The sequence below is a fragment of the Barbatula barbatula genome (assembly GCF_947034865.1).
Source record: "Barbatula barbatula genome assembly, chromosome: 19".
NCBI lineage: Eukaryota > Metazoa > Chordata > Actinopteri > Cypriniformes > Nemacheilidae > Barbatula > Barbatula barbatula.
In genome coordinates, this window is record NC_136782.1 from 109,099 (window position 1) to 124,620 (window position 15,522).

The 15,522-nt window shown below is 40.3% G+C and overlaps 1 protein-coding gene across 4 annotated transcripts in view; it reads left to right on the forward strand.

Moving 5' to 3' along the window:
- cux1b (cut-like homeobox 1b) overlaps positions 1–14,676 on the forward strand; it is a 26,562-nt gene extending 11,886 nt beyond the window's left edge. Inside the window, exons 2-23 of one of the 4 annotated variants that reach the window (XM_079480918.1) lie at positions 1,729–1,839; positions 3,989–4,036; positions 4,495–4,573; positions 4,659–4,796; positions 6,156–6,279; positions 7,214–7,290; positions 7,646–7,712; positions 7,889–7,937; positions 9,274–9,351; positions 10,313–10,504; positions 10,580–10,638; positions 10,743–10,791; positions 10,870–10,966; positions 11,993–12,123; positions 12,317–12,380; positions 12,496–12,605; positions 12,698–12,814; positions 12,913–12,996; positions 13,332–13,388; positions 13,925–14,005; positions 14,087–14,151; positions 14,230–14,676. In XM_079480918.1, coding sequence (XP_079337044.1) covers positions 1,729–1,839; positions 3,989–4,036; positions 4,495–4,573; positions 4,659–4,796; positions 6,156–6,279; positions 7,214–7,290; positions 7,646–7,712; positions 7,889–7,937; positions 9,274–9,351; positions 10,313–10,504; positions 10,580–10,638; positions 10,743–10,791; positions 10,870–10,966; positions 11,993–12,123; positions 12,317–12,380; positions 12,496–12,605; positions 12,698–12,814; positions 12,913–12,996; positions 13,332–13,388; positions 13,925–14,005; positions 14,087–14,151; positions 14,230–14,281 — 1,929 coding nt within the window. In that variant the 3' untranslated portion in view covers positions 14,282–14,676. Of the gene's footprint in view, positions 1–1,728; positions 1,840–3,988; positions 4,037–4,494; positions 4,574–4,658; positions 4,797–6,155; positions 6,280–7,213; positions 7,291–7,645; positions 7,713–7,888; positions 7,938–9,273; positions 9,352–10,312; positions 10,505–10,579; positions 10,639–10,742; positions 10,792–10,869; positions 10,967–11,992; positions 12,124–12,316; positions 12,381–12,492; positions 12,606–12,697; positions 12,815–12,912; positions 12,997–13,331; positions 13,389–13,924; positions 14,006–14,086; positions 14,152–14,229 lie in introns of all 4 variants that reach the window. The other 3 variants (XM_079480920.1, XM_079480917.1, XM_079480919.1) reach the window with 3 other exon arrangements.
- The last annotated feature ends 846 nt before the right edge of the window (positions 14,677–15,522 follow it).

A 15,522-nucleotide genomic window follows, 5' to 3' on the forward strand; every position in this document is an offset into this window, starting at 1 on the left:
GTGTTGTGTGTTTCAGAGAGAGTTAGACACTCTGTTATTGGTGCGTGTTGTGTGTTTCAGAGAGAGTTAGACACTCTGTTATTGTGTTTCAGAGAGAGTTAGACACTCTGTTATTGTGTTTCAGAGAGAGTTAGACACTCTGTTATCGGTGCGTGTTGTGTGTTTCAGAGAGAGTTAGACACTCTGTTATTGGTGCGTGTTGTGTGTTTCAGAGAGAGTTAGACACTCTGTTATTGTGTTTCAGAGAGAGTTAGACACTCTGTTATTGGTGCGTGTTGTGTGTTTCAGAGAGAGTTAGACACTCTGTTATTGGTGCGTGTTGTGTGTTTCAGAGAGAGTTGGACACTCTGTTATTGGTGCGTGTTGTGTGTTTTAGAGAGAGTTAGACACTCTGTTATTGTGTTTCAGAGAGAGTTAGACACTCTGTTATTGGTGCGTGTTGTGTGTTTCAGAGAGAGTTAGACACTCTGTTATTGTGTTTTAGAGAGAGTTAGACACTCTGTTATTGTGTTTCAGAGAGAGTTAGACACTCTGTTATTGGTGCGTGTTGTGTGTTTCAGAGAGAGTTAGACACTCTGTTATTGGTGCGTGTTGTGTGTTTCAGAGAGAGTTGGACACTCTGTTATTGGTGCGTGTTGTGTGTTTCAGAGAGAGTTAGACACTCTGTTATTGGTGCGTGTTGTGTGTTTCAGAGAGAGTTAGACACTCTGTTATTGTGTTTTAGAGAGAGTTAGACACTCTGTTATTGTGTTTCAGAGAGAGTTAGACACTCTGTTATTGGTGCGTGTTGTGTGTTTCAGAGAGAGTTAGACACTCTGTTATTGTGTTTTAGAGAGAGTTAGACACTCTGTTATTGTGTTTCAGAGAGAGTTAGACACTCTGTTATTGGTGCGTGTTGTGTGTTTCAGAGAGAGTTGGACACTCTGTTATTGGTGCGTGTTGTGTGTTTCAGAGAGAGTTGGACACTCTGTTATTGGTGCGTGTTGTGTGTTTCAGAGAGAGTTAGACACTCTGTTATTGGTGCGTGTTGTGTGTTTCAGAGAGAGTTAGACACTCTGTTATTGGTGCGTGTTGTGTGTTTCAGAGAGAGTTAGACACTCTGTTATTGGTGCGTGTTGTGTGTTTCAGAGAGAGTTGGACACTCTGTTATTGGTGCGTGTTGTGTGTTTCAGAGAGAGTTAGACACTCTGTTATTGTGTTTTAGAGAGAGTTAGACACTCTGTTATTGTGTTTCAGAGAGAGTTAGACACTCTGTTATTGGTGCGTGTTGTGTGTTTCAGAGAGAGTTAGACACTCTGTTTTTGTGTTTTAGAGAGAGTTAGACACTCTGTTATTGTGTTTCAGAGAGAGTTAGACACTCTGTTATTGGTGCGTGTTGTGTGTTTCAGAGAGAGTTGGACACTCTGTTATTGGTGCGTGTTGTGTGTTTCAGAGAGAGTTGGACACTCTGTTATTGGTGCGTGTTGTGTGTTTCAGAGAGAGTTAGACACTCTGTTATTGGTGCGTGTTGTGTGTTTTAGAGAGAGTTAGACACTCTGTTATTGGTGCGTGTTGTGTGTTTCAGAGAGAGTTAGACACTCTGTTATTGGTGCGTGTTGTGTGTTTCAGAGAGAGTTGGACACTCTGTTATTGTGTTTCAGAGAGAGTTAGACACTCTGTTATTGGTGCGTGTTGTGTGTTTCAGAGAGAGTTGGACACTCTGTTATTGGTGCGTGTTGTGTGTTTCAGAGAGAGTTAGACACCACTGCTACACTTTTGGCCAGTAGACAGGATGACAGCGAACAGTCCAGGAAAAACCTAATTGAACAGAGCCGACACTTTAAGAAGAGCACGTCAGAGGTATAAGTCACAAATACACAACTCTTACATTTCATTATTAACCGTGTTAAAGGAATTGTTTACTTAAAAATGAAAATTATGTTATTAATTACTCAACACCAGGTTGTTGCAACTTGATGAACACAAAGAACGATATTTGGAAGAATGTTAGCTGTTGAAATTTCTTTTTTGCATCATTGACTATCATAGTAGGAAAAATTACAATGATAGTCATAGGTTCTGATATCAATTCGAGCCTGAATGACGTTATAAAGACTATAAACAAACAACCTTACACATCATTCAGAGTTTGTGAGAGATAGAAACACGCTGGCATTACAGCAGGGAATGGAAATATAATAAATAACGTGCATGCTTTGGCCCTTTTTGATCAACCAGTGTTATGTCATGTCTCGTTACTACTCAACAAAGACAATAAACCCATTTATAAACTCGAAGTTTGTTGCCTCTGGTTTGAACATCCTTACTGATTATTAGGACTTATGTTGTCTTTTTTCACGTTGTGCGTGTCTGCATTTGCAGATCACACAAAGAAACAACATGCGCTACAAACACACAACAAACTCAACTCATGTAAGTCCGTAACAAAGTCTTTTACAACGAAAATATACTTACAGGCTGCGAATCTGAAGCGCCAGACTGACTTTGCAAAGTTTGAATGGTTTTGAACAAAAGCTTTTGTGCACAGCTGGCCTTGATCTATCACAGGTTCATGAAGCAATTATTTGTGAAATGGCCGTCATTAAGCCTCTAATCAAGAAACCAAACTTAGATCCAAATGAACTAGGAAACTATAGAACGATTTCAAATCTCCCAAAATGTCAAAATACTAGAAAAAGTAGTGTGCACTCAGTTGTGCTCTTTCTTAGAAAATAACGACATACACGAAACATTTCAGTCAGGCTTTAGACCGCATCATAGCACTGAAACTGCTACAAACGACCTGCTTATAGCATCAGATAAAGGTAACATCTCACTCCTGGTCCTGCATGACCTTAGTGCTGCGTTCGATACCGTAGACCATAACATACTTCTAGATCGCTTACACAATTATACCGGTATTGAGGGACAGGCACTAGAGTGGTTTAGATCTTACTTGTCAGACAGACATCAATTTGTCCATTTAAATGGGGAATCATCCAATCTAACACAAGTTAATTATGGCTTACCTCAGGGATCGGTTCTAGGACCCGTGCTGTTCTCCATATACATGCTGCCCCTCGGAAACATTATTAAAAAACATGGAATTAGCTTCAATTGCTATGCAGATGATACTCAGCTATATATCTCATCAAGACCAGATGATTCCTCCCAGCTATCCAAATTATCAGAAGATATAAAACATTGGATGACCTGTAATTTCCTTCTTTTAAATTCTAATTATAAACTGCAAGTTGAAGGATGTACTGTTACTCCAACAAATACAGTAAAAGATCTAGGCGTTATATTAGACAGCAACCTGTCATTTCGAAATCACATCTCAAATGTCATAAAAACAGCCTTTTTCCACCTAAGAAATGTTGCCAAGTTACGAAATATTCTGTGTGTTGCTGACGCGGAGAAGCTTATTCATGCATTTATGACCTCAAGACTTGACTACTGTAATGTGCTACTTAGTGGTTTTCCTGCATCATCAATAAACAAACTACAGTTAGTTCAGAACGCAGCTGCCAGAGTTCTAACCAGGTCCAGAAAATACCATCACATAACCCCAATGTTCACGACAAACTGGGTCAGCTTTACTAATCAGAGCGTTTCGGAAGGAGGGACTTAAAAAAACTGCAAACCAGTAAAAAACTATTTGTGAGAAGAGGGACAGCGGTGAACAATAGACTTTATGAATGTGAAATATAAAGCGTTTTTTTTTAAACTAGAAACATGAACATCCATCGTTAAACAGCCAAAAAACATCATCAAAGTTTAGAAAACAGCCCAAGTATGGCACCTTTAAAATATGTAATATCAACAATACAAAAATAATTATACAATCAGTTTTCCTACTACGGTAGTCAATGATGTCACAGATATTTTATTTGTGTGTGTATGGGAAGCATTGTAAGAAATAAATTGCAAAAATAAAGATAAAGTCATTCATTAAAAAAACTTTGTTTTCCTCACTTAACATTATTTTAATGATGAATGTTTTCAGGATCTCAGAAAACTTGTGGCTCCACTACTGAAGAGTTTTCAATCTGAGGTGAGTCTCTCGTGAAAGAGAACTCAATTCAGTATTAAAGTGTATATATATACAGTATATATATATATATATATATATAATTACATTAAATGATATGGTAGTAACCAGTGTCCTAGCGTAAGTAACCGTAATGTTATTAAAGGTCATGACTAATATCATGCGGATATGAAACTGCACATCGTAATATTGTAAATAACCCAGCATCACATTGATATTCACATTATGCTGGAGCTTTCAGTCCTTTTCATTTCCTCATTATAATGCTGTCATGTGTTTATGAAAGACATCGGTTCATCACATTCATTCATTTAGCAGCACATTGATCTACAGAAGAAACTCTCCGCAGGACTCCACATGAGTTAAGCTTGTAGAGAATGAGATGAATGAGTCTTCACAACACAATGAAGGGAGAGAAATGTGCTAATGATGTCTGACTCGTGTTTGGATGTGTGTTTCAGATTGATGCATTGAGCACTAGGAGTAAAGAAGCAGAAACTGCCTTTCTGAGTGTCTTTAAGCGACTGATCGATGTGCCAGGTGAGCGACTTCAACCACACACACTCTTAACACAGAGTCTCTATAGAGACATACTGTAACTCATGAAGATTTCCTGTGTGTGTAGATCCCGTGTCAGTGCTGGAGTTGTGTCAGCAGTTGCAGTTGAAGGTTCAGAAGATGAACGATGTCGAAACTGAGAACCAGAAACTGCGGCAGACACTGGAGGAATACAACAAAGAGTTTGCTGACGTCAAGAATCAGGGTAACGCGAAGCACCTTCTTTTGACATTCCTCACCACTTTCTCTCATGTGTCATTTAAAGCCCCCAATGACTTTCCTGGATCTTCTCAATCGAAACTGACATGTTTTTTCTCTACCGTAACATTGCTTTGCAACTACATCTTCTCAAGCTATTAATTTACAAAATGCTTGGCTTTCTGAAATCGCTGGCAAAATCACAGTTAAATAGCATATTTCTGATCGATGATTAACCCTGATATGGTCCGAACCATAACTTGAGTTTACTAAGATTGATTTGAGCTAGAGATCACCTTTTTCAAAGTCACTTCAGCTATTGTACATGCACACACACTGGCAAGCGCTGAATGATGATTGGAAATTTTTTTACTGGAAGGCGGGACTATCTTAGCTAGAGCGACCATATTGATAGGGTTATTGATACGATTGCAGTTAAGAAGCACTTCTAAACGACTACCACAGAGATGACATATGACGCTTTTCCATCGCATAGTACTGCACGGTGCGACTCGGTACAGTTAACTTTTGGGAGCTTTTCCACTGTCTACAGTACCTAGTACCTGTACCTTCGAGGTGTCGTTCGAGGTTCCAAATGAGCCGAACCGATACTAAATTACGATGTGCAAACAATGCAAAGTTTTTCAGGCTAACCCGGAAGTGCCGCGCTGGTTCTCTCAACTGAAAGCCTATGCATTTTTCCCCTAGACTTTTGATGGATCCCAAAAAATTATCTCTGTGATAAACAAAGGTTTATGATGTTTACATGTTTTGTCTATCAAGATCATCTTTACAAATCAACACCACATTTGTTACTGTTGAAACGAAATATAATCGGCAGAAATAAAAAGCTAACTACACTTAAGGTCGCTCAATAGCACCGCTGGATAACACAGCCAAGCCTTCGAGATTTGTGCCATGTTGAATTATTTGTGAGCTTTATATGCGTGATGTCGTCTAACGTCCCTGCCTAAGAAAGTAGTCGCTTTTGGCAACCGCCGTTTTTAAGACACAATAAAGCTTGAAAAAAAAATCACTAGCGGGTTATAACTGGTGTGTTTTATGTCATAGAGTAAAACGTGACAATATTTAGAGGTTCCATGAACCAATGCCCTTATTTCATACCCATAAAAAAACCCAAAGACTTTGGAGCGATGGAACCGGTAACTCGCTTCTGGGGTTTGAGTACAAAACTACTTCATCTCTGAGGTATAGCAGTGACCCCCAAATAAAGACTTATAATCATGCTCCGATCAAATCTGACTGGACTAACCATTTCATCAAAATGCAGTGATAATGTGTGTGGAAGTGTTTTGAGTTTATTCACACCGGTTGTGTGTGTGTGCGGTGTTTTGCCAACTGACAGAAGTGACCATTAAAAACCTGAAGGAGAAGATCCGCGAGTATGAACAGACCATGAAGAATGAGGCGCAGAATCTGGCCCTGGAGAAACAACAGCAGATCCATAAAGATTACGCTGAGAAAGAGAGGTCTGTCTTGCACATCATCACATCACAGCAGTTTGATTCATAAACTGATCTCACAGAATTAAATCAAGGTTCATTGTATCATCTTTATGACACGCAGGTGAAAGTTACAGTGATGCTCATCTCTTAACATTGACTGATTTTAAGAAGTGACTGTCTAACGTCATTAATGTTAATGAGCTATGACATTCGTCAACGTCAAGAGAAGATTCTCTTGGCCAGATATATGAGTTTAATCTTTGTCCAGTAATAAGGCTCAGAAAGTAACATGTTTAGTGTTCACGAAGTTCACGATTTGATTTATGATACACAGTGTGACGATATATGAACGGGGTAATTCACGACCAGCCGTGCCTCAAAGGATTTTAATGCACAACGTGTGTGCCAAGAACGTTAAAGAAAGTAAGAAAGTTAAAGCTGTTATTGATGTTTACGGAGTCATTTTTGATCAGACAGGTGAAAATGAGAGTGTATACTGTATAATCGTCTGTTCATTTCAAACATTGATGCAATAAACAGTTTTAATGCTCACCTTCCAGCCAATCAGAATCAAGTATTCAAACACACCATGCTATAAAATGATAATAAAAAGTGTTTAAGAAACAATTATTGAACATTGCAATGATGTAAATGAACCATGTCATATCCTGTTCTGTTTTCTTTATCCTTTGAGGGATTATAGTATGAGATCCGCATCACATCTATTATACTGTTGAACATTCAAGGCCATGAAGAACTATCGTTTCATACAGTCATGTGACCCCCATTATATTGAAACTTCATGACTGATAATATTGTTACATCCCTAATAATAACAGAAGGAGGCGTAACACTAACATAAGAGCAGACCACGATGGAGACGCATCATATCCTCTCTGTGATGCGAGGCAAACACATGTTCACTGATCATGATGGATGTGTGTTGTGGTTTGTGCAGGAGGATTCAGGAGTCTCGGGAGGCGTTGCTGTTGAAGCTTCAGGACGCAGAAGTGAAAGCTCAGAGTCTTCAGACGGGTAAAAGTCTCGTCTCAGTCAAAGCTTCATCTTCAGCTCTTCCAGCTCATATTAAACACTATCAGAGCTGCTGGAGAGACATGACCTCACTGTAGTTTCTCTTCATTCATTGGCTTGAACTTCCAATAGCGGCTGTGCTTCTCTAGTACAACGTCACCAGAAATCTGAATCAGAAAGAGCTTTATTGCCAAGTTTGCTTTGACACACAAGAACTTTGTCATAGTGACAGAAGCTTCCAGTGCACACACAGGTTCAACATGTGAGAGACCATACACATTAGACTAAAGGACAATAGGCAGTATATTGTATGTACAGATGTACACTGTTGTGTTATTGCTTCATTGTCGTTTTACAGCACTTGAAAGAACTCAGACAGAGCTTTTCGATCTGAAGACCAAATATGACGAAGAGTCAACTGCAAAGTAAGCGTGTGTGTGTGTGGTTGCGAGCGTGCATGTCAAATCTATCGTTTCTTAGTTTCCTTTTTTAACACCATGTGTAATGTATGAATCTCTCTTTAAACTTCAAGCACGTTAAATGTGTTCAGTGTTTTCTGAAGCAATGTTTCGGTCAATGTCTTTTGTGGATTGGTTCTCAGGGCTGATGAGATCGAGCTGGTGATGATTGATCTGGAGAGAGCCAATCAGGTACGGGATGACAGATGAATGCGTGTCATGTAAAGATGACGTGGGCTTGTTTTATAGCTGTGAAAAGGATTCAGTGCTTTATTGATGCTGATCATATTTCACCTGCTCACGAAACCAAAGTACACATGACATGTCCATCACAATTATCATAAGTATGCACAACAAAGCCGACTGTGGTACTTTTGCAACTTTAGCTTTAATCCCAACACCTTTGACCTTTTTATTGATTATTCTGTGCTTAAGTCCCTAAATCATATCAACCTTTCATATTTACAATTTCGGTTGTGATGGGCTCTCGTTCGGTGTTTTAACATGAACAGTACTTCTGAACAACTGCTTGCAGTATTCAGTATATTCTAAATGGTTGAATAGGCAAAGGTTCTTTCACACATGCAGAGATAGCGGTGTTCCCCTCCTCTCGTGGGTTACTTGGCCTCAGTCAGGTGGTCTTCTGATCCCAGCGGCAGTTGAAGGCTTGTCAAAGTTCTCCTCACAAATCCCGTCTTCTCCTAGCTCTTTAGTTGTTGTTGTGCTCGTCTTTTTTCAATATGGCTTTTCTAAAATACACATCATCAAGTTTTATTCTAAATGACTCAACACATAGTATGCTTGTGTGTATGTGTGTGTATATCAGCATGAGCAAGTACACAAACATTAACATATGCAGTATGATACACGAATGCCTTGTTGTCTCAGTAACTAAACAGACTAACATAAAGAAACCTGTGTGTTATTTTCAAGGCATTTAAAATGACAGCAAGCAGTGTGTGTGTATGTGTGTTACTAAGGAAGAGTGTAGGTTACACACAGGCACATTCAGTCATTAACAGTTATCAACAATCATCCAGAAAACCCTTTAGACTTCTTTCAATGACACGTGCCTCTCCACGTACACTGGTCATTGTAATCGACCAATAATAATATTTTACTTCAAGTTTGAAAATAATAACATCTTAAAGGAAAAACTTGACTTTTCACAGCATTAGTTTAGTGTGCAAACAAAACAAACACGTGGAAGTTAGGTGGAGGTTTGGATGTAGTTTCTCATGATGTTACAGCAGTCAATCCAAGCTTTTAAATGGTTTGTACTGAAGGAGACGACGTAGATGCAGTGTAGAGGACAGTTTCTTTCATGTGGACTTATTTTCCGGTGTGTTCTGAGCAGCAGGGTGTTTTAGTGACAGTGTTTGGATCTGTGACATGGTCACCTCCGACTTGTCATAACCATCTCTTGATTCTCTTCACCTGTGCTTTATATATCCTTTTCACAAATGCAGTATTAATACGTTTTTCAAGGTAATGTCTGAGCTGTGATCCGTTTCCATGTTCATCACAGAGAGCTGAAGCTGCTGAGAGAGAAGTGTCGACACTGAGACAACAACTGACTTCACAGATCTACACCAGTCCAAACACGGTACTACACACAGCATCTCCATAGACTTGAAGTGTATAGATCATGTGTTTAAGCGATCCCAAACTGAGAATTCTGTCATAGTTTCATGTCAAACCTGTATGAGTTTCTTGAAGTTTTTTGGAAGAACGCTGGTAACCGAACAACAGGGCTGTTCACCCATTCGTTTGCGTTTGTTTTGTGTCCGTACAACAGACGTGAACGGGTACCATTGTTGTTCGGTTGGCAGCGTTCTTCCAAATATCTACTCTTGAGAAATGAACTCATACAGGTGGATGATGACAGAATGTTCAGTTTTGGGTGAACGTTTTGTGATTTTGATTGATTGTACGTTGTGTCCAGCAGAGAAGCTTGAGTACTGACAGGAGCGCGTACATTTCAAAGAATAAAACAACAGAATTTCCAGAGTTCATTCTTTATCTTAAAGATCGCGTATTAGGAGCTGTCTCATATATCTTAGAAGAGTGTTTAGTTAGATCACATTTATAAAAGAGAGATACAGCTGTACGATTATTTCCTGAAAACACGAGCAAACAACACATCATCACATTAGTCCCTGCATGTTTTGTACATTATGCAGGTACACGCCAATTGCCAACAAAACACAGACGTATGACTTAGTTTGACTTACCGCATGCTGTTCATGTCCGTCATCTTTTAGAGCTGTGACTGTGCCATCTATCAGTTTCAAACCAGCGTTATATCCACCGTTTAGATAACATCCATCACTGAAATGACCTGAACAAACAGACACACCTCAACTTCTCTCACTATCGCAAGAGTAACACCCATCTTTGACGCAGCATGATACCCGATCTTTCAAACTGCCTTCAAGGTTGTGTGAAAGAATAAAACAACACATCAATCAATCAATCAAATGTCTTCATTCATCCGTCTACATCTTCTCTGTCCTCTGTTGGTGTATTGCACATGTGTGATTGATGAGGGTTTGTGTTGGCCACAGCAGGACGAGAGTGAAGATATTGGCTCACGGCCGAGTCTAGAGGCGGAGCTCAGCGCCAAAGAGCGCGAGATGATTCAGTTGGTGGAGGACGTTCAGAGACTGCAGGCCAACCTCTCCGGTCTCAGAGAAAACTCATCCACACAGATCAGTCAGTTACAACAACAACTCAAGCACAAGAGCGCAATGCTCAAGGTACACGTCCACTTCTGTCTTTCACTTCAGTGTACTGCGCATTCACCATCATTCAGCTTCATTTCTCTTCTCCAGCAACTAGAAGAGAAGCTTCAGACACATGCAGATTATGAGGAGATGAAGAAAGAGCTGAGGTAAGAAGTGTGAGTTAGGTTTAACATCTGCTCACGGAGGTCAATCGCAGCCGAGGCGTCACAGCTTCTTATCCTGACGGCCTGATTTCTTTGTAATTTGACAGCATTCTGAAGTCCATGGAGTTCGGTCCATGTGACGGTTCCACACTGCAGGTATACGCAACTCTTTGAGTTTTGTGAGTATTTGTGAGACATAAGTTGCTCACTTGAATGATTTGTGTTCTGCTACAGGACTCGTCCAAGTCGTTCGAAGTGCTTCTGCTGGAGAAGAATCACAGTCTGCAGTCTGAGAACGCATCACTGCGTATCGCCAACACTGAACTGAACGGTGAGTCTAATCTCAGCATGTGTCAATCCTCATGAAAAATGCATCACTTCAAACCATTGCTGAAGGTTTTTCTGCATAAACCGGCTTTGCTTGGAAATCACAGTTGTAATAAACCTGTAACCAGTCACATCAACACATTTGATTGAGTGGATCAGAAGTTTGAGTCTTAGACGTGTATGAATGACACATGTGCCCTTTTCACACAGCAATGCCAGTAAATTACTAGTAATGTCATTCTGGTCAATTGATGGTAAATGCACAAATGTACCGATAAGACAGCGTTTGCACAGGTGTCTCAAAATACCAGTTATATGATGTCATCAAGCGCAAGCTTCCTCATAAATAGCTGCAACACAACCGGAGTTATGTTTGAGTGATTTTATATCTGCACAAACACAGGGTTGTTGATGTTTGGGTCATACACTTGCTCTTAACCCATGTGCACTGCGCCGTGCTGCTCGCGTGTGGTGCAGACAGGGAAATCTTCAAAACTTTTTCTTGACGTCTCCATGAGGGCGCCATTATACGAGTAACTTCCTGTTTGATGATCCTCACTTCCGTTTTGTAACATGTAAGAGGACATTTCTGTTAGTGGTTCAAATGAAAGTTTCTCAAAACTTTTTGCGGTAAAAGGCTTTCACAACAGCCACAGAAAGCTCAGAAACCTTACGAACGAGTGACACACTAAGAGCGTAAAGTAAATAACATTTAAAGACGGCTCGGTCTCAGCTCTGACTACTGAATTTGCACCTCTCAGAATCACCACAACAAATAGTTTACTTCGTTATTTAATTTATTGTTATTGCATGGTACATCACTATTGTGTTGTATATCGCATACGCAAGGCATAATGGGTCATTTCACTTATTGTGAAAAAGGTGGATAAGAGGACAAATGCAGAGACGCATGCAAAAACAGAATATTTATAGAAGGTGCATGAGGGACGTGAATGGCCCAAAGCAGTCAGAGCGTCGTACGTGCTCTTACAGGTGTAATCTTCATTCACTTCATTCTGTGTGTTTTCAGGTCACTATGCGTCTCTTCAGATTGAGTTCTCTGCAGCGGTGAAGTTGAGCTCTGATCAGAAAGAACTCATCGTGAAGCTGGAGCAAGATCTCAGCTACATTCAGAGCATCCAGAGTCGACCCGACGCTGAGGTTCACATCACACGGCCTTCTCTTTACTTTCATAAACGGCTCCAAAGAACAGCCAAAGTAGTGACAGCTCTTGGAGAAAGTGAAGATTAAATGGAGGAAATGAAAGAAGGGCTTTCAGCCCCCAGCACAGTCACGATGAGCTGTGATTCAACTCGATGATGAGGAATGACGTGTGTTTGTGTTTGGGTTGTAGGGTGCAGACAGCAGTGTCCTGGTCGTCCCTGAGCCTGTTAAAGAAGCCACGTCTCTCTTCTCAGGTAAACTGACTGAAGCTGTGTAGATTGCGTTTAGAACAGTTCTTTGGAACTGGTTATATTGCGTTAGTGTTTCTCTCGCACACTTTGTGAAGTTGTTGCTTTGTTCGTGGAGTAGCGAGCGGTTCTCCTCAGGCAGATCTTCCTCAGGGTCAGATGGATTCTCTTCTGACCATCATCTCCAGTCAGAGAGAGCGTTTCCGCTCGCGTAATCTGGAGCTGGAGGCTGTGAGTGCATCAGTCCTCGCCATCATCATCTCTTTGTGTTTGTCCGAGGAGCGGACGGATTGTGATGCTGTTTTTATTCTCATCTCATTTAGGCCAACGGTTCACTTCAGCAAACCTTACAGTCACTGCAGAGCGAGCTGGACAGCATGCGTGCTGACAACATCAAACTCTATGAGAAGATCAAGTTCCTGCAGAGCTTCCCGAGCAGGGTACAACATCCTCATCATCTGGATCATTAGTATTATTATTATCATCATCATCTTCAGGCAGTCGATATAAACTCGGTGATGGTGATGGTGTGTTTCAGGCTGGAGACAGTGATGATACAGTCATGCGGTACTCGTCTCAGTATGAGGAAAGACTCGACCCTTTCACGTCCTTCAGTAAAAGAGTGAGAACATCACCTTACACACAACTCTGTCTGTTGGATCCATTCGTCTTCTCATCCCTCTTCCTCCTCCTTCTTGTTCTTGTTCTTGTTCTTCCGCCATTGCGTCTGTGGCACACTGTTAGACATTTTGGCTCATAACTTATCAACCGTTGTAGTGCAATATTTCTTCTGAATCCTTGGCTTATGAGGATTCCAGTGCACTATATGCACTATATACATTACAGAAAAACAAGAGTTGTTTAGACATGTTAGAAAACCCGAAACTGCCACGATGTACATGTTCTGTACAAGCTGTTTATTTGTACTGACTCTTTTGTTTTTTTACTTGACCTCAGGAGCGTCACAGAAGATATCAGAACCTCAGCCCCTGGGACAAAGCCACACTCAGTCTGGTGTGTACTGTTAATCCAGAGATATCTGTTATATATAAAAATACTTCCCATAACCCTCATTACCAACTTGAGAAGTTTACTCGAGCCTTTGTTCTGTCTACATTTCATCTGCTTTGATGTTTTCAAATGTTTAAGTCTAGTTGGTGACAGAAAGATCTCTAGTCATGTAGTGTTATCATCACCTTCGGTTAGGTTGACATGTTTAAGCAATGCATGCGATTTTTTCATTTTAAACCTGTTTGAGTTTCTTCTGCCCAACACAACAGAAGATATTGTAAAGAATGTTGATCATCAAACTACACTGAACTCCATCGACTTCCATTGTATGAACACAAAACCACGGAGAGGTTTCTTAAAATATCTTCTATTGTGTTTCACTGAAGAAAGATTTACAACCACATGAGAGAGAACCATGACAGAAGATGTTGTGATCATTTATTCATCTTGAAGTTTGATGTCAGATGTTACTAACAGTTAGGAATCAGATGGTAAACTTTAAAGAAGAGGACCGCTGATACTTGTGTGTGTTTTTGTAGGGCCGTGTCATTCTGTCTAATAAGACGGCCAGAACAGTTGCGTTCTTCTACACGCTCTTGCTGCACTGCCTCATCTTCCTGGTGTGTCACATGACACGACACAACACAACTATCACTACACACATGACCTGCTATATGCTTGAGTTTCTTCTGATTTTACAGGTGCTGTATAAAGCAGCGTGGAGTGAGAGTATGGGCCGGGACTGTGCTGCGTTTTGTGCTAAGAAGTGAGTTCTTCCTCTTCCTGATGGAATTCAATCACTGCATATGAGTGTGTGTTTTATTTGTATGGTTTCTTTCCACAGGTACTCGGATCACCTGCACCGTTTCCATGAGGACGGAGACGCTTGGCAGTAAATGAACAGCCGTCTGTAAACCATTAAATGCAAAATCAACTTGATTTAGTTTGTCTGCTTTCATTGATTGTTCCTGGGACCGCAGGTGTCTTTGGGGTCTAAACTGGGTTTTATATTTATCTGTGAGGATGTTTAAAGGTTTGATGTTATTTATATAACACACGTTATTTGTGGAATCTGATGGTTTCATTTGGTTTCTCTCTGGTTTTTTCAAATCTTTCAACTAAAACATCTCAATCATCATTCTTGTTGGTTTTCCTCGTGCCAGATGAGAGAATAGTGAAATGTATCCATCAAATAAAAAGTTAAATTGTCCTTATTTTTGTAGCCTACACTATATTCTGCTAATGTGACATATTTGGAGTCTAGAAACAGTCTAATAAAATTTCAAAGAAACTTTTGTGTGGTGTTATTGTTGTTGTCATTATTTTTGTGTTGCAAACAGAAAAAAACAAAATAAAACACACAACTCATTTGAGTAGAATCCAGAGGAATAAGACAACCGGCTGCACACACATGACAGAAACACACCACCGCCAGGCTCGCAAAACTGCGCTGGACTTTTGGGGTTCAATAAGTTTTGTCATGGCCATTCAAATATTCACTCGTATGTCGTGGCATCACATGAGATGTTGTTGAGGGAACAACACCTTTGTGACTGTTTTTGGACACATTTGCCTACATTTTTATGAGAAAAATGAGTTTGTCCCTTGAGCACACAAAAAAAGATGGATTTCAACAATGGTCAGTGGTTGGAAACAGTACTTGATAATTTGGCACCCATTGAAATTGAATTGGTGTGATTTTAATGCAGAGGACAACACAATGCAGGGTGAAGAGGTGAGCCTAAATGTGCCTATAATCGTGTTTTTAGAGTTTCAAGTGTAAAAACTAATACTTGCACATACACAAGAACTGAATACGGATAACTTGTCATGTTTTTTTATTGTGCAGATCAGACACTGCAGAACACAAGACCGTGTCTCTTGTTTGTTTGCTTGGATGTGAGATCAAAGTCTCACTGTAACATGCTGTCAGACTTTTTCTGTGAATGCAAAGTTGTTTTATTACAAATGTAATTGTAGCGAAGAACTACTCTGAGAGGGGAGGGGCTAGTTTGGATGTATATAGCAGTGAACCGGGGTGTCGATCAGAACACAACAGGGAGCGTTGAATCAACTGACATCTTTTATTCTTCTCACAATTACAAATCACCAGAGGGGAGAGCCAGTGTTCACAAGA